Source organism: Verticillium nonalfalfae (assembly GCF_003724135.2).
Source record: "Verticillium nonalfalfae strain VnAa140/NRRL 66861 chromosome Unknown scaffold_55, whole genome shotgun sequence".
Lineage (NCBI taxonomy): Eukaryota > Fungi > Ascomycota > Sordariomycetes > Glomerellales > Plectosphaerellaceae > Verticillium > Verticillium nonalfalfae.
The window spans coordinates 42164-59404 of NW_021167280.1; the positions used below are offsets into that span (position 1 = coordinate 42164).

The 17241-nt window shown below is 52.7% G+C and overlaps 4 protein-coding genes across 4 annotated transcripts; 2 read left to right on the top strand and 2 right to left on the bottom strand.

Annotated features, from left to right (window-relative positions):
- Positions 1 to 570: 570 nt before the first annotated feature.
- On the top strand, positions 571 to 2853 carry D7B24_007128 (uncharacterized protein; the record flags this gene model as incomplete). Its single annotated transcript, XM_028641243.1, has 3 exons — positions 571 to 749; positions 1144 to 1873; positions 1933 to 2853. The coding sequence occupies 3 exons, from the start codon at positions 571 to 573 to the stop codon at positions 2851 to 2853; spliced, it is 1830 nt and encodes a 609-aa protein (XP_028494681.1).
- A 729-nt stretch (positions 2854 to 3582) lies between these two features.
- On the bottom strand, positions 3583 to 5677 carry D7B24_007129 (uncharacterized protein; the record flags this gene model as incomplete). Its single annotated transcript, XM_028641244.1, has 4 exons — positions 3583 to 4270; positions 4326 to 4947; positions 5012 to 5208; positions 5421 to 5677. 4 exons carry the CDS (start codon positions 5675 to 5677, stop codon positions 3583 to 3585), a joined length of 1764 nt encoding a protein of 587 aa, XP_028494682.1.
- Positions 5678 to 7732: 2055 nt separating this feature from the next.
- On the top strand, positions 7733 to 11093 carry D7B24_007130 (uncharacterized protein; the record flags this gene model as incomplete). The annotated part of the gene is made up of 7 exons (XM_028641245.1): positions 7733 to 7859; positions 7910 to 7929; positions 7982 to 8018; positions 8070 to 8526; positions 8584 to 9069; positions 10594 to 10771; positions 10875 to 11093. 7 exons carry the CDS (start codon positions 7733 to 7735, stop codon positions 11091 to 11093), a joined length of 1524 nt encoding a protein of 507 aa, XP_028494683.1.
- Positions 11094 to 11343: 250 nt separating this feature from the next.
- Positions 11344 to 13403, bottom strand: D7B24_007131 (uncharacterized protein; the record flags this gene model as incomplete). Its single annotated transcript, XM_028641246.1, has 9 exons — positions 11344 to 11615; positions 12200 to 12404; positions 12480 to 12531; positions 12583 to 12726; positions 12831 to 12902; positions 12959 to 13026; positions 13075 to 13177; positions 13235 to 13303; positions 13384 to 13403. 9 exons carry the CDS (start codon positions 13401 to 13403, stop codon positions 11344 to 11346), a joined length of 1005 nt encoding a protein of 334 aa, XP_028494684.1.
- Between the last annotated feature and the right edge of the window lie 3838 nt (positions 13404 to 17241).

Below are 17241 nucleotides of genomic sequence, written 5' to 3' on the forward strand. Positions count from 1 at the left end.
TCGTCCCTCGTTCCCTCAAAGCTGCTCCTGCCGGGTTTGCTGTTCGTTCCTTTCCTTGCGACCTTCCCAGCTGCTCCTGCCCCGCCGCTCAGTCGTCCCTACATCAGTCCGCCGACAGAACGCAGAAACGAATCTCCTCTGAGGTTCTTTCCGCCTCTTCCAAGAACAACATCAGCACCAACACCAGACAGCAGTCGTCGCCTGCTACCTTCTCTGAGGTGCTGTATTCGCTTTTCGATACCGCCGAATCCAACTTCGCGAAATCTTTTCCTCGGGACAACAACAACAAGTCAGCTCGACCATTTGTCCCGTATTCCATTCTTTCCGACAACCTTTCTTGTTCCTGACGGCGATTAATCCTGAAAGACGCATCGCGATAGCGCAACCAGAGCAATTCTTGGCAGCCAGCAGCTTGAACATCGAACCCGTCAAACTTTCGACTTGTTTCGACCTCTGCGTCTTCTGCTTAAACACAACTTTGTGCCGTTGAAAGCATTTGGCGACCTCTGCATCGGCACCGAAATCAGCCGCAGACCGGAAGAAAAGAACATCCGAAAAATAACCGTCGCCATGGGTCGCGACGATGTCATCCTGCCGCGGGCAGTCGAGGCTCTGATCGCCGAAGGCCAGACCATTGTCGTTTTCGAGGAGTACGTGCTCCGCCTGGACTCGTGGCTCGAGCGTCATCCCGGAGGACGCCTGGCCATCCTCCACATGGTGGGAAGGGATGCGACTGATGAAATCAAGGTGTAAGTAAAAAAGGAGTGAAACCGCATGGCGACCAGTGTTGTATTTTAAGCTCCCTTGACACGCCAGCCCTGGTGGTCGAGGTTAAGCTTAAATGCAAAGACCCCGGTGGTTCCGACGCACCCGAAGCCCCGGAAGTCCGTTCCAAAACACATGGCAATTGCAGTGGCATGATGTGATGGATGGGCGGACTGGAAAACCACTGGCCTTTTGTCCTGCTTGTGTCCGGGTCGACCGGTTCGCTCGGGCTTAGCGGTCCATCAGTGCGCCCTACCAGGCACGGGGGGATTACTTACCTTGCACGGCGGCTGCTGCTTCGATTGGACGATTCTCATTTGTTTGCTTACCCAGCATGAAACCAAACAAGAATTTGCTGACCGTTGTTGGTGCTATTAGATACCATGCTGCCTCTACGCTCCGCACTATGAAGGCGTTCCGGATCGGCCGGAAGCCTGCGGGTCTCTGGCCCAACAAGCTACCGCCAATTAGAGGTGGCGTCTACCGCAAGGCCGACTCAACCCCTTCCTCTTTGGGCGACTCGATGCCTACCTGCCCTGTCATCGTCGAGCCCGCCGTTGCCGATTACTCAGATGATGCCGCCACGGACTCTGACTCGGACTCGAGCAGGGCCCGTGGTTCCGATGATGCTGGCCGTCTCAGCCCTGGCCTCGACCGGGCCTCCCTGGCCTCGTCCGTCACATCTGATTGTGGCAGCGACGATGAGATCGAGATTCAAGATGCAAAGGATCTCGATGCCTCCGCCCTGTCGGGTCTGCGGAAGCGGACGGTCCCGTCGTCCGTCGATGGTGCTGCCGTGGACAAGGGCATGCCTACCGGCGAATGGGCCCGCAAGCTGTCTCCCCTCGAGTACACCGACTGGGCCATCCAACAAGAGGTCGAACGGGAGGCTGCCATGTATCCCTCCGTCGACATGGCCACACAGCAAGACATTATCCAGAAGTACCGTGCTCTGCACCAGAAGGTCATCGACGAGGGCCACTACGAGTGTCGATACACTGAGTACGGCAAGGAAATGGTCCGCTACACTTCGTTGTTCGCCGCCTTCTTCGTTGCTCTCCGCTATGAGTGGTATATCACGTCGGCCTGCTTCCTGGGTCTCTTCTGGGTATGTACTCTTTTCTAGGATGCCTCTGTTTTGCGACGGGTTTCACTAACACCTGACAGCACCAAATCATGTTCAGTGCCCATGATGCTGGCCACCGCGCCATCACTCACGTCTTCTGGATCGACACTCTGATCGCCCTGTTCATCGCCGACTTTTGCTGTGGCCTGTCTATGGGATGGTGGAAGAGCAGCCATAACGTACACCACCTCATCACCAACATGCCCGAGCACGACCCCGATATTCAGAACGTCCCCCTGTTCGCCACCTGCATCTCGTACGCCAAGTCCCTGACATCGAGCTACTACGATGGCTTCGTCTACGTTTGGGACAAGGCTGCCGATGTCATGGTTCCATTCCAAAAGTACACATACTACCCTGTCATGGGTATCGCTCGCTTCAACCTCTACCTCCTGTCCTGGTGCCACGTCCTCTCTAAGAGGTCGTCTGGCCTGGGCAACAGCAAGGCTTGGTGGATCCGTCCTACCGAGATTGCCTTCATGACCTGCTACTGGTTCCTTTTCGGCTACTGCCTCGTCTGGCGTTCCATCCCCACTTGGACCATGCGCGTCATCTTTGTACTCGTCTCGCACATCATCACCATGCCTCTACATGTTCAGATCACTCTGTCCCACTGGGGCATGTCCACTGTCGAACTGAGCGATGGCGAGTCCTTCCCCCAGCGCCAGCTTCGCACAACGATGGATGTAGACTGCCCTGCTTGGCTTGACTGGATCCATGGCGGTCTACAGTTCCAAGTCGTGCACCACCTCTTCCCTCGCGTGCCTCGTCACAACCTTCGTCGCGTGCAGGTCCACGTTCGCGAATTCTGCAAAGAGACGGGCATCCCTTATTCTATCCTTGGCTTTGTCGATGGCAACAAGAAGGTCATCGGTCGCCTGAACGACGTCGGTGAGCAGGTCAAGATGATGCTCAACTGTCAAAAGTACATGGCCGAAACTGGCGAGAGCGGGTTGCATTAATTGTGTCGGACCAATGTCTTCAGCAGCGTGTCATTGCATTGTTTTCTTTGGAGGCTTTCTGGGACTGGAGTAGGAGGAGTTTGAAAATATTGACTTGGCACGTATGGGCTACCCAACGCATTGGATAGTACCAGCTGGTCTTTCTTCTGCAGGCTTGCATCCTGCTGGCACGATGCCACTTTGCATGGAAGGGTGTTAAATACAGGCTTGCACAGCCACTTCTCATTGTACATTTCATACAATCCATAATTTAGACTCGCTTGGTCTGCTTGGTGCTATTTCGCGAAGCTGACACTCCGGGGCAACATAACTTGAAGTGGCCTCTCGACATGTCCGATGTCCGTTGTCTCTCATGGACGTAGATAGCCTTCCACTTATTCTCAACCGGCCGGTCTTAGCCTCATGCATATTCGACCCCGAATGTAAACTTTGGTGTCAATGTAAACGCCTCCGCGCTGATGCTGACGTAGACTGACCTTGTTCGCCGGTGCTTGGGGGACCTGGCTCCCTCTGGGCCCTAGGTCGGTGAAGCAGATGTAAATTACGGAGCTGCAGAAGCATGGGACTGACTACAGGACTTGAATCGTCCTGTCCGGAAGCTTTCATACATGACGTGCACATTGATATAAGACAAGCTTTTGTGGGTTCAAGAGTCAGGAGTAGTTATTTGATATTGCATCACACAGCCTGGGCCTTATTTGCGCGATCGGGCGCATGTCTTTCAGCCGATCAAACGACCGATGCCCGACGCTCAATGTTCACCCACATGTCTTCAAAGTAACTGACACCGCCCTTGACCAAATACTTTGCCGGGTTCTCCTTGTTTAAGATTTCCGGCTTGAACGTGCGGAAGAACTGCAGCGGTGCCTTGTAGAGCTCCATCTTGGCAATCTCCTGTCCGAGACAGATGCGGGCGCCGTACCCGAACCCCATGCTGTACTTTTGATACTCCTTCGCCTTCTCGGCGTCCAACCACCTCTCGGGGCGGAACACCTCGGCATCGGCCCCGTAGATGTTGGGGTCCCGGTGGACGAGCCAGGGGTTGCATGTGACCTCTGTGCCCTCGGGCACGAATTGGCCGGCGAGCTCCATGCCGCCCTTTGGCGCGAGGCGGGGGAAGATGTTGGGCGCCGAGGGGTTGAGGCGCATGCTTTCCTTGACGCAGGCGATGTAGTAGGGGCAGTGGGTGGTGACCTCGTCGTACTGGGGCATGGCCGAAAGCTTTCCGTCGCGGGTGACGGCGTCTATCTCGGCCATGAGCTTGTCGTAGACCGCGCTGTTGGACATGATGTGGAGCATGAGAGCTTGGAACGCGGTGCCAGTGGTATCGGCGCCCGCGAGGAGGACGAGCAGAATCTCGGCCTTGATGTAGTCAAGCGTCAGGGGCTCGCCGTTCTCATCGCGCGCCTCGATAAATCTGCCGGCAAAGTCAGTACCGGGTAGTATGTTCGGGTGTGCAACGATCGACGTACGTTTGAAGCAGATCGATGCGTCCGCCCGTCGTTCCGGCCTTGATGTCGTCGAATCTCTTGGTGATGAGGCGGTCGCGGAAGCGCATCAGAGTGCCGATTCCCGAGTCTTGTTCAGGGCTGGCGACAAGATACTTGCCCAAAAAGGTGCTCTTGACCCAGTTGGTGAAGGGATAGCAGCGAGCCATGATACCAAAAGGCACGAGACCGTCGTGGAAGCCCTGGATCAGTCCCTCGACGTCCTTCCCCTGCTCCACAAAGCCAAACGGCGCGCCGAACCCGACCTCGGAAATGACATCGTAGGCCATGTAAACCGCCCAGGGCGCAAAGTCGAACTTCTGGCGGGGCTTCGCAAACATGTCGTCCAGCCTGTCCACCCAGCTCTGGATCCTGTCATCGATCATGGGCTCCATCTTCTTGACGTGGCTGAAGCTGTACGACGAAGCGGCGACCTTGCGGAAGCGCGCGTGGACGCTGGCGTCCTGCATGTTGAAGAGGGACTCATCCTTGCCGAAACTGCCCGTGATGTAGTGCTTCGACTTGCTGGCGTTGCGGCTGTAAATCTGTGGGAGCTTCGTCGCGTCGCTGACGAGGAGCATCGTCGGTGTGATGCGGATGACGGGACCTGGCAATCACATCAGTTAGGATTGACAGGCACGAAACGGTTCCGGCCCCAAGTCAGCAATTACCATATTTCTTGTGCAACTCTTGGTATGTAGCACACTCATCCTCCTTCACGTTGTGATAGGTGATCCATAGCCTGGTGACGCTGCCCCAGAACGAACCGGGGAACTTGGCGAGCGGGTGGAAGAAGCGGTAGTGAACCACTTGATACACAACATTGAAGGTGACATAAGCCACAATCAGCAGCGTCAGGCTGCTGAAGCTGAGCAAGGCCATTCTCGTTGACTGACTCAAACTCCTGAGTTATGCACCGACGGCAGTTGAAGAAGCGTGTGGCTATCCGAGACAGATGCAGGGGACCGCGGACTGATGAACTGCTGGCTGTGCTTCTGAAGAGATGCGAGGACCCTCAGCGATAAATGAACAACCTGGAGGGGTCCAAAGGGATTGCCTCACACCCGGAAAACATCCCACATCTCCTCAAAGCCGATGCTGCGGGCGAGCTTAGGCATGACCAATGACGAGCTCTTGGTTACAGATGCACCCAAAACTGAGATGGCACCTGTCGCATCGCGCGGGTGCGCATTGCTGTATGCAGACGAGACGGCATTAGTGACTAGAGTCAGCACAAAACGGACATGGTTTCCTGCATGATACCCCATCTGATACCTCTCGACCTCAGTCGCTGCGACGGGGTCGATCTCTTCCATAAGACGACAAGTGCCCGGCATAGAGCGGGTGTGGTGGACCCAAGGGGCATCTGCTCCATTAGTTGGTTCAGTTCAAAACTGACAATGGAGATCGTCCTAATATAACCCAATCACTGACACCTTTCCGCCGACGCCTCTCCCGGTCAATCCCCCGGCTCACGACTCGCTGTTGCTACGAAAATGGGGGCACATGCAATGGAACCTTACGCGGACGGCTGTGCACGCCGATCGGAGGATTGAACACGAAGCGTGAGGCGGGGCCCAAAACTCCACTCGCGTCTGCTGCATTGAAGCTTTGGCCTATTACTGATCAACTCGATGCTGAAGAATTTCTGACATCTGCAGGTCCTGCGGCAGCCAAGAGTCCCGAAGCCTTGTTGGCCCTTCCAAGTCCCCGTAGACTGAGAATGACTTGACGTGCTGCCTAGCTGCAGAAAGGCCCTTTCTTGTGGAGAGCCTTCATGGATGTTGACGTATCATGAGTGACGGTTGGTTATTTCAACGTCGAGCATGGGTGGCTACGGTTGACATCCTCCACTCCACACCCCTGCCTTGAAGCGGAAGCGCTAGATTTGTCTCCCCGGACCTGACAGGCAGCAGTAGTGCGGAAAGATTGAACGGCGGGCGTCATCCGTCCTCTTGCTGACTTTGCCAGGCGTGACGGCGCCAAAGATCGAGGCTGGGCTCGCTCAAAGTGCTGCTCCGTGTACGTTGAGTTATCACTTTTCAGCAGTTCCCTGAGCTGGCGCCAAGGACCGTGGCGAAGGACGGGCACGCGAGCCCCTGAATCCGCTCTTTTCAGCATCCTCCACGGGTTCATGGTGTTGATTTTGTCGATCCAACGGATGCGCGCAAGGCGCGCAAGAGTAGGTCATCACCGCTTTGATCCTTTCGGCTCAATCCTGCCCAGCAGGCGAAGATTGGGCCAAAACTTTGCCAACGACTAATTTGGCAGAAAACGGCTTCATGCGAGTTGACGTCGGCAGCGTGATGTCATTATCTTTCGACTCAAAGAGCGTGAGCCGCATGGATTCTACTGCCATGTTGCAGGGGCTCCCTCTCTCGGCTGCCAAACGCGGCAAATCTCGATCAAGAAAATGAATGCAGGCCAAGCGGTCGTCCACACAGATGGCTAATGCAAATTCTGCGAACTTTTTCCGATGAAACAGCTCCCTCATCGCCGACAGTCAAGTTTCTTTCGGCACTTACCTTGTCGTTCACCGTCTCCTTGGACACTTCAAAATCTGTTCAGAAATGCCAAAACGACAGTGCCTGATCGACTGAGCCCAACCGAAAAGAGAATTTTGAACGTTCATCTTTACTTCTGTGGGAATCAATGTCACTATATGCAACAGGTCCATGCTGCTGGGCCTCCGTTGGTCCAGGAACAGGAAGCTGCATCAACTAGGCAGATTCAGACAAATTGAAGTTGGACCCCGTCAGTTGCCTTCCAGACCTTCCAGCCCACCTTTCGTACATGGATGCAACGCGGAATGTTGGTGATGGGTTTCCGATAGGCTGATTAAGTGGAGGCTGGAGTTTTGTCGTTGCATTCGCCCAGGATGATGCCGTGGCCAACCCCGGTCGAGCCCTCGGGCCGCAGGAACACTTTTGGCATTTGTGTATGCAAATCTCTGACATGTCATTCTTGAGAGTAGGGCTGGGTCTGTGCATCCAACGCCTGCTCGTGTGCGTGATCTCATGGTGTGGCGAGGCCGAGAGGCGCTCGAGGACACCCATATTGCAGTGTAGTCTGATGTTTGGAACAAACATGCCGAGATCGTCTCCTTCCATGGGCATTGGTTCCGGTTTGCATGTAACCTCCTTTCCGAGTAATGCAGGTGCTGGCCCAAGAAACTGTAACACATCTGACATGAGGCTCTGTTGTTCAGGGATTTAACTCATGCAACCCCTCTCTCCACGTCGGATGTCGGTTGACAGTCGTGGTGCATATTGTATTGATATATTGACGCATTCCCGGTTTCGCTACCTCTGCCTTTGGCGTTCTAGTACACGCTCTTTTCATTTCATAAGTAATCTCTGACAACGGTTACACGGTAGTGTGGTCTGGTCGCCATGTCTGAGACGCAGGGCCCGACTGTCATTGCAGTCGCCGCTGTTTTTGCTGTTTTACTCTTCTTTACCCTCATTTTGAGGATATATGCCAGAGTCGCTGTCGTCAAGTCCGTTGGGCCAGATGACTGTAAGACTTCCATACACCTTTGCAAGAAGATTGCTGACGCTGTTGTTCAGACCTCATCATAGTTGCTGCCGTAAGAAGCCCAACCTCCCGCCTTTGCAACATCAGGTTTCTCACCAGAACAGCTTCTATCTTGGGCTTTCATTGCTTGTGTCATCAAGTGTAAGTTACCAGAAACCAAGGGAAGGACGCAAACATGCTGAGAGAACCTAGCCGTGGAACATGGCCTCGGTAGCCACTATCCAGAGGTTATAGCCCGCGGAACCGAAAACTTCATCACCTATCTGCAGGTGGTATGGCTTTCCTCCATCTTTTACAACGCCTGTCTCGGCTTCATCAAGATTTCGGTCCTCGCTCTCTACATGCGCCTCGGCGATCGAAAGCTTCGCCGTGTCGCCATGGTTATGGTTGGTGTCATATGTTGCCAGGCTGGCGCCAACGTCCTGGCTTGCATTTTCCAATGCGCGCCCGTGAGCGCAGCCTACGACGTCCGCATCCTGCCCACAGACAAGAAGTGTATCGACATCAACGCCTTCTATCTTGCCAATGCCGCGGTCAACATTTTTACCGACATTCTAACCTACACGCTCCCGATTCCCTTGGTTGTCAAGCTGCAGATCCCTCGTCAGCAGAAGATTGGCCTGGCCGTTATCCTAGGCCTAGGTCTCTTGTATGTACATCAAAGGCCTGATGGCGCCCGCGGCGATACTGACGTTGATGTGTGCAGTGCTTGCGTGTCCTCCATCATCCGAATTACCTACATTCCCCAGATGCTCGTCTCCGATGACCCCACCTGGGCTATCACGGGCGCGATGTACTGGTCAGTTATCGAAACGAACATTGGTATCCTGGCCGCCTCGATTCCATCCTACAAGGCCATTGCCAAGCGCTACGCTCCTCGCCTTTTGGGAACCTCAAGCAACGGTAGCCACAAGCGTTCTGTTTTCAAGATGATGAAGGGTGGCAGTGGTGGTCCCAGCCAGCACACCGGGGGCGACATGAAGCCGACGAGCACGAAGCCTACTTTCAGCACGTTCGACACACACGCTACGAATGACAACAGCAGCGAGGAGGTTCTCTTCACACCGACGGGGCGGATCGGTGTCAAGACGGAAATCGTTCACCAGTTCGAGGAAGCGGGCAATGGCCAGGATAGCTTCGGAGGTGGGCTCCCTTTGCAAGGTGTGCGACACAGCAGCAAACCCGACTCTGGGTGAGTAATGGTTCAGTTGATTTGAAGATCTAGCTGGTGGCTGATGTGATCTCTTAGGCTGGGCAGATCGTCAGCGTCGATCCATGGGGGTTCAAGAAGCTCTCGATAAACTTGAGTTCTTGGGTGTGGAGTGTGAGGCCAGGGTCAAAGCACTGATGCTATATGCTATCAGACGCCTGATCCTCTCAGGCAGAGCCGACTGAGTTTGTACTGATACGGGCGATAAGAATAAAAACATTGCTCGGTCCCGAATGCATAGTATGAAGAATGTGACATCGGCGATGTTTTACCAATGAAAGACCACTCCTGTTCCTGATACATCATGGAAAGAAAACCGTCTATGTTTTACGTTAGGGCACCTTCGGCAGTGCCCTCAAATGCTTCAGATCTCGTCCAAAGCTCGCATTTCTGCAGGTCGCCATGTCCACCGCCTCTACAACAAAGACACTCCCTACCATACACGATCATTTTGTGATGGAACGCAAAGTTGATGCTATCAGACAGCTCTGCGTCCAGGCCCGCCCGTGTGGCACTGGCATCAGCACATTGCAGCCATTAGCACCGCATCCCAGAGAGGCAATAGCGGTGCGTATCAACAGCGAATCGGTTACTCTGGAGACAAATACTCAACAGGCAATGTGCGCATCTCGACCCATTCCCCGGTACTTCATCATCTCCTTGATATATCCAAGTTACTCATGTTGAAGAGGTGCTGCAGGTCCCAGTTTCCGTGCCGTACCTTGACATCGCACAGGAGGGTCATGAGGAGCTTGGCATTGGGACTTTGCGCGCCTCCCGGCCTCAAGACGTTCTGCAGCTGTTCGATCCCGCCCTGCTTGATGCGCTCCTAGGCAGATAACGAGCCATAAATAATTGCCATACTTGCCATGCTTGCCGTGGCCGGTTGGCATTGGCCCAGTTGATGGCCTGGCTTAGGGCAGCGACTACAATAGCGTCTGTTGCCTTGTCGTACTTAGTGGCAACGACAAAGCCATCCATTTTGGCAAAGTTCTCCAAAGTCTCAGCCCCGTGGGAATTGTCAAGCATATGATAAGCCAGCCAGCACCGTCGTGGGTCGAGCGCGGCGAAATCTAGAAAGGAGGTTGTGACGGGGCGTTCGAGGTTTCTTATTGGTCCGTTAGCCTTGGAATTGATTCGAGGTTTCGGATCCTTCCAAACATGTCCTGTTGAAGAATGCGGCCGCGGCCGCTTTATCGCGGACGCAGTGGTCAAGGTGAGCACGCTGGCCAAGGCAGCAATTCTTTTTGTGGACCGTGTGACTGGGAACATGGGGTAGATGGCTCAGGGTTGTGCGACACGTAAATATGACTGAAGAAGTATGGTTTAATCAACAGAGGCCTGTATGTTGTCCCTTTTTGAACACACTTATCGCGGGAACAATCGTTTTACTGACGGATTCCGGAACCTCGGGTCTCGGCCCTTCCTAGCGGTTGCCTACACTGTCGATCGCCAGCAGAGCCGCGGCGTCATGTATCCTTAACACTAATCGGGCGCCGGGCGGAGTCTAGACCACCTCCTCATCCTCACCGGCGCGGCAGTGATTCGAGACGAGACGTTGAACAACGTGGAGCGTAAGCTAGAAGAGGCCTCTTCTCTCTGGCCCATTGATGTCGCGGTTAAATATAACGGCATCAACTTTGCAGAAATCGATATTAACTCGCCATATCCCAATGAGTACGAAGTAGACATGAAGATCAAGGGCCGGGCCGCGGCCATTGTGTCTTTTGCATATGGGAATCATTCAGCTATCTGACAGACTGCTGAGCGTTGCTCCATTGGGCTAGGCCACCAACCTCGTCGCTAATCGCGAGTCCATTACGGATACGACGGGCGGCTTTGCAATCTTTAAGACGCTGCTAATCGACGGCGCACATGAGTTTGCCGAGTACATTGTCCTTAAGCTTGTGCCACGAGGCGTATTTCGGACTGAGTATGAAGAGAAGAGCTTGAGGGAGAGCCTGGGCATTCCTAGGCCCGTGAATCGATATGGTCGGAAGAAGTAGCAGGGGTTGGCGATCAGCATATTCCACCAGATATTGCGCGGCGTCAATTGAAAGTCAGGTAGTCATATTTGAGTGATGTGCCTGCTTTTTTGACAACCTCTTCTTGGTGATCTTTGGGGAACGCCGCCGTTTCTGTCTACCGCGTGGCAGAGAGGTAAGCCGAACTGACCAATGTAGTTCTCTATCAATTTCTCCGTCTTTCAGATGGTTTCTCACCCACCTCAGAAAGTCCAGAATCGTGGTCGAAAGCTCAATATAGATATTTTAAGCCGCTACGGGCGACCTGACGAGCATTTCCAAGATAGTACTGGATATTGGCCAGCACAGAGAACAAGACTGCCAATGATGACAGAATCAGAATGAGCTTCCAGCCCTCACGGTACACCGGCGCATCTTCTTGACGAAAGACTTGCTTCCCAACAAGCCCCGAACAGTTCGCGGCCATGATATGAATGGCCATGGTGATTGACCGTTCACCGGCTGTTTTCGCGTTCAGCGATACCCACGAACCGTTGACGGGATCTCCACTAGTGTGTCAGTCAAGGTTCTGTGCTGTACAGCATTTGCAAAGGGGTTGTATAACTCACGCCACGGCCATGAGAGTGCGATCGTGATTGTAAGTACGGCAAACCGTGCTGCTTTATCGTGAGACGCTGCCAGACTCCAATTGCCAATCTGTCAACTGAGTCAGAGCGTTGCCAACTGCAGAGGTTGTTGGATGAGCAAATTCGTGTGCTGAGGATGTGCTTACGCTCAGTGCCCAGAAGATGACCAAGCCTAAGATTACCCAAAGTCCCCGAATGCGTGTTCTATCACTGCATTCAATGTAGTTAGTGAGTTACTCAGCATACCACCATGTTGAGTACGTACGCGGCCCATCCCCAAAATAAGATCGAGAACAATAGCATCCAGTAAGAAATGGAGATCAACGCATTGGACTCGAGTCTGCCATAGCCCATTCCAGTTACCAGAGAGGGTGCATACGACCCGAATGCTGAGGACGGGGCGAGTCCGCAAATGGTCAGGCCAACGTGCGGCAGAAGTCGCCAATTGCTCAGCTAAGTCGTGGTCAGCTGAAGTCCCAGAGAATATGGACAAGGCTTGACTTGCAGCCTGCTTCGTTTCTTGCCAGCTGATGCGTGGCCGGGACTGGGACTTGGATGGGTCATCCCGAAGTATTCTTGCGACCATGATCTGTCGCTCACGCTCTGTGAACCACTTGAACCTGAGTAAAGACGTAGGGTCACTTGGGCTCTTGGGGAAAAACGAGAGGAATGTAACACCCACGACGACCGTGAAAACTCCCTCTAACTGTGCCATCGTGTCAGTGTGCTCTCCCATCTGTGTAACCTTCTGCACATCAAGGCGCACAAGTGATAGTCTTACGATAAAAAGCCACTGCCATCCACCCAAGCCAGCAATGCCTCTCATACGAAGGCTGTAAGACGGAGTCAGAGGTGTTTGTTTCAATTCATTATCAAAAACTCACATTCCGAAGGCAATGAGACCAGATGTCGCAGAGGCCAGCATGTTGCCGAGGAAGAAAATGGAGAATCGCTTGCTAGTTTCATTTCGTTTATACCAGCGGGTTATAGTGTAAAGACTACCAGGAATGAACCCAGCTTCTCCAAGTCTGGAACGATATCTGTGTTAGTCGAAAGGCCACTTTAATAGCCAGGACTGGTCCATGAAGGCCAAGCCTACTTATAAATTCGGCCTGAAGTAGTCGCTACTCACCCTAGAAGAAATCTTGTCACATAGTAAGCAGCAAGGCCCTTTTGGAAAGCCTGAAACGTTGCAATAAGGCCCCTAAAATTTGTTAGAATGCCTTCAAGAGCTTCAACATGGCACTAACAGTTACGTACCACGCCATCATCTGGCCACCCAGCCAAAGTACGGGCCCAATCCGATAGAGAACCAAATTAATGGGTATCTTTAACTCGTTAGTATGGAAATAATTGACCATTGGGAATAGATTTACCTCAAGTATAATGATTCCAAGCGACAACAGCTGCTGGCCGATATTAAAATGATTTTGTGTGATGCCGATGTCGCGCAGGAAAAAGTCTGTCAAAGCGTTGCCTCTGTGACGATGGTCAATGTCACTCATCCCGCATTTCTATGATATTCAAGGTACTCACATGTTTCCGCGGTCAAGTTGTAACGCATAAAATCCAAGTGTCAAAAGAGGCATGATGGCAGTGTCAATCCTGTCACGCATGCCTGTTAGCTATGGTTCAGAAGGACGGAGTTGGCTGAGTGAAGGAGTAAGTGTTAAGTACTTTCTCACCAAGAGCCTCTCTTCTTCATCTGTCCATTCTATAGGGGAGCTTTGTTCGTCCTCCGAGTTGAATTTGTGCTTGACTGACGTCTGAACATCTTTCTCAGTGACGTCTGCGATCATGATGACGTTTGGTCGGCTGCGACTGAACGATGACTTTGTAGTGATGAAAACCGTATCACACTATTGAAGCGGCAGCACGGTCTCACATACTCTTGACAGGATATGGCAATGATGATATAGGTCATCAGGCTTTTCTTTCCCTATATCAACATCTAAGAGTCCTACAGGGTGGTCGTGGCGCCATGCCGTGACGGGGTTGCACCACGTACACTAAATAGCTGTTGTGACTTGGATTTACAGTGGGATATTGTGGTCTCCTTGATCCCGGCGCCCAATAACTTACGTGCATTTCTCAAGTGGCTTATTGTTGAGCTCAGCTCAGGAAGCCCTAGGAGATATCGCCTGCGAAAACACTGGCGGCAGACCTTGGGGCGGAAAATACGGATCACGGAAGCGGATGACCAGCAACTTCGCCTCATATCTGCGAGTTATAGCGGGGCGTTTTCGTCGCTTTGCTTCTGATGGTGGGTCGCACGCGATCGCTACTCGGATTGACGCCATAATCACTGTAGAATGGGTACTAATGAAAGTCACGAAAAACACTGGCCGGCCTCGTAGATGCTTTATTCATACCGGGCCTGTAATTCGATTGATGAATTTTTTTACGCCTCATAATTGAAGTTTTCGATCAGACACCAGATTTTTAACTGCATCTAGACGGCCGAGATACTCCATTGATGGACCGGCTAGGCAGGTCTAACAAACGGGTCCGTCAAGCGTGCGAGCCGTGTCGGTGAGTCCATGTCCGCTTCCGTGTCCGCCTTGCCCACGCAATGTAGGGTTCACATTATCCATGCGTACTCACATACATCAGCCGAAAGAAGTCCAGATGTTCCGGCGAGCAGCCTGCTTGTTCGCTTTGCGACCGGCTCCAGCAGCCGTGCAGCTATGGGCAGGATCCGCTCCCGCCGGGAGGAGACACGGAACTGCAGGCCGATAAGTCCCGCTCGGGTGGTTCGATCCTTGGAAAGAGAGGTCCAGACGAAACTGCAGACACACAAACTGCCACCGACACTCTTCTGGTATGTTTAGGCAGGCAGCCGATACCTATTTCTCTTACGATAGGACACCTCATTATCGTAATGCCGGCTGACCGGGTTGCGTGGTCAGCACCACCGCATCATCTCTCTAGAGCTTGCATTATCTAATGTAGTTCAGACTTTGAGGGGAGATGCATTGTCATCGTCCAATACGAAGCGGCCTTCGTCGCCTGCACTGCTAGTTTCCAGTCAGCTCGGGACGTCGCCGGCACCAACACTGGATCTATCAAGGTCAAGCTTGAGGGGCTCAAGGCCGCCGCATTTGTCATGCAATCAGACCATTCCACCAGATCTTTCGCTCAAACAGATTGCTGAGACATATCAGCGATATTGTGACTGTCAACCATTAGCTCTTTTTGCGAGTGAGGGAAATTCATTTATCGACACTTTTATCGATAGAGATGACGAGATCATCTGTGCCGTCATAGCCATGGCAGCGCGGTTTCTGGATGACGGGGGGTTGAAGAGTAGGAACATCTGCAATGTCGAAGACACGACGGAGAAAGCTTTCCAACTTGCCATGCAAAGAGTGATGAAAGGCGCAGTCGAAGTCTCAACCTTGCAGACATTCTGCCTCTTAGCCTTGTTGGATATCGATGGTGGGCCGATTCAAACGCAATTCTTTCAATGCCGGTGCTGACCTGTGACCAGCTGGACGGCATGACAGGGCGAGAATGCTCTGTGTTCTTGCGCAAAACCTGGGAAACTCATCTCAGATCCATCTGGAACTACCAGGATCTGGTCTTGAGCGAGAGGAGCGACAACGGTGCTACTGGGCTATAAGCCTGCTCCAAAATCTGTTAGGAGAACGCAGTAGTCACTGTATGGTCAGTTTGGTTTCTCCGCCACCATTCCCCCGAAATCCAGGGGACACTTCGAAGGGACCGGTCCTCCTCCCGAGTCACACATCAAACAAAGAAGTCGCCTCGTTCAACGTTGCGGAGATTGTGACGAAGGTTTCAGAAGTGTGGTGCAAGGCGCAGGTTTACGTCAAATCCTGCAGTCCTTCGTTGGTTAGAGAAAGGAGGTTTCCATGGCAGCCTGGTTCTCATTTTACCGAAACAACAAACGCCTTTATGGACATTGCCACTAACCTTCCTCTCAGTCATAGATACAGATCTATGAACTTTTCGAAAATGACTCGCGAACTGCTTGAGGCCGATCATACCTTCTGGAGCTCGTGGTTCCTCAGCCGGCTGATGTATCACACCATCCCCTGTCTGCTGAACCACCCTCTTCTCTTGACTCTCCAGATCCACGGGAAACACAACGTAACGGAAGCTTTTTTGCACCAGGCTGCCTTCTCTATCACCAATCATGTTTCTTGGTTCATGCACTTTCTACAGATCATGAGGTCGAGGGACTTTGTCTCCAATGATTTGGTCATGGTTTACTGTACAACAGTCATTGCGACGATCGAACTTCAGAGATCATTGTCGAGAGAGGTGGGAAAGGAGTCCCACGCCAAGAGGAGCCAGGAGAACTTCGATGAATGTCTCAAATTCATCACGAACATGGAGGCGAGATGGGCGTACGCAAGTCGAGTTGTAGGCCGGCCCCTCCTAGCTGTATTGCTTATTAAGAAAAGGTCCCCAGCAGCTGACTTGTCACTAGTCTCAGATTCTGCTCAGCCTGTCTGTGGAAATGCCTTCTTGGATTCGTTCGAATTACTCTGAGGAGGAGGAAACCATCGGGATCAACCTTGCAAGGATATTAAACATCTTGGACTTCAGTGCGGCAGCCTCAAACTCGATCAACGGAGCATCATCTTCGAAGTCTCTGTTTGGACCCTCCCTCCTAACTCCACGCGACTTGTTCGAGAGAAAAGCGTCCAATCAAGTCACACGCTTGCCGCGGATTGACCCGACGGAGAGACACCCGACTGCGAGTTCTCTTGGGTTGGTGCCCAGTCCGTTGAGCATGCCCCTCAGCATAGATGGAAACACACCATATAACGACGTGACCCTGTTGACTGGAGATTCGAGCTTGGATCGTGGAGCTGCAGAAAGGATGTCGCTGGCAACAAGCGATGTTTTCAACACTTTACACGATTTCTCCCACTGGCCTTACATCACTGAACCACCAGACATTTAGGAGGGACTTCTTGCTGTCAGGCAGGGTCTTGAAGCATAATGAAAGAGATTGTCGTACCGTCGGCACCGTAGTCACTGGCTTTGTGCATGGTAGAAGAACGTCCAACATCTTTCTCTGTCTTCACAAGATTTCTCGCGCAGCTCTATGTGCTTACGTTCTCGTGACCTTCGCTCACTTAGTACATCCGCTTAAGTCCCTGCTTCTGAGGCCTCTGCAGATGCCTTCTAGTACTTGCTCTCTTTAGCCGTGTCGGAGCGTGATGCACAGCGGAGTGAAGGGGCCTTCCTGCCTAGATCCGCAAGCAATGTATAATAGGTGTGGGGTTAGAATACATCTGAGTTCTGGCCCTCCGCAGCTAGGATGCCCCCCCGCACCCCTCATACACGCGTTCTCGTAGTCCCAAGCACCTAACCAGCCCCCGTTCCATGGCTCCGAAGGGGCTTCTTCCTGATAAGTCGGCGGTGAATCAGGAAATGGCTTAGTTCAGCAAGCTTTGATGTCCCTGGTAGCCTTCAAGCTATACGTCTTTCTTCCCGCTCATAGTTAGGGGCACATGCTGCAGAATCTAGTGGCTTGGCAGATCTATTCAAAATCAAGGAGACATGATTTC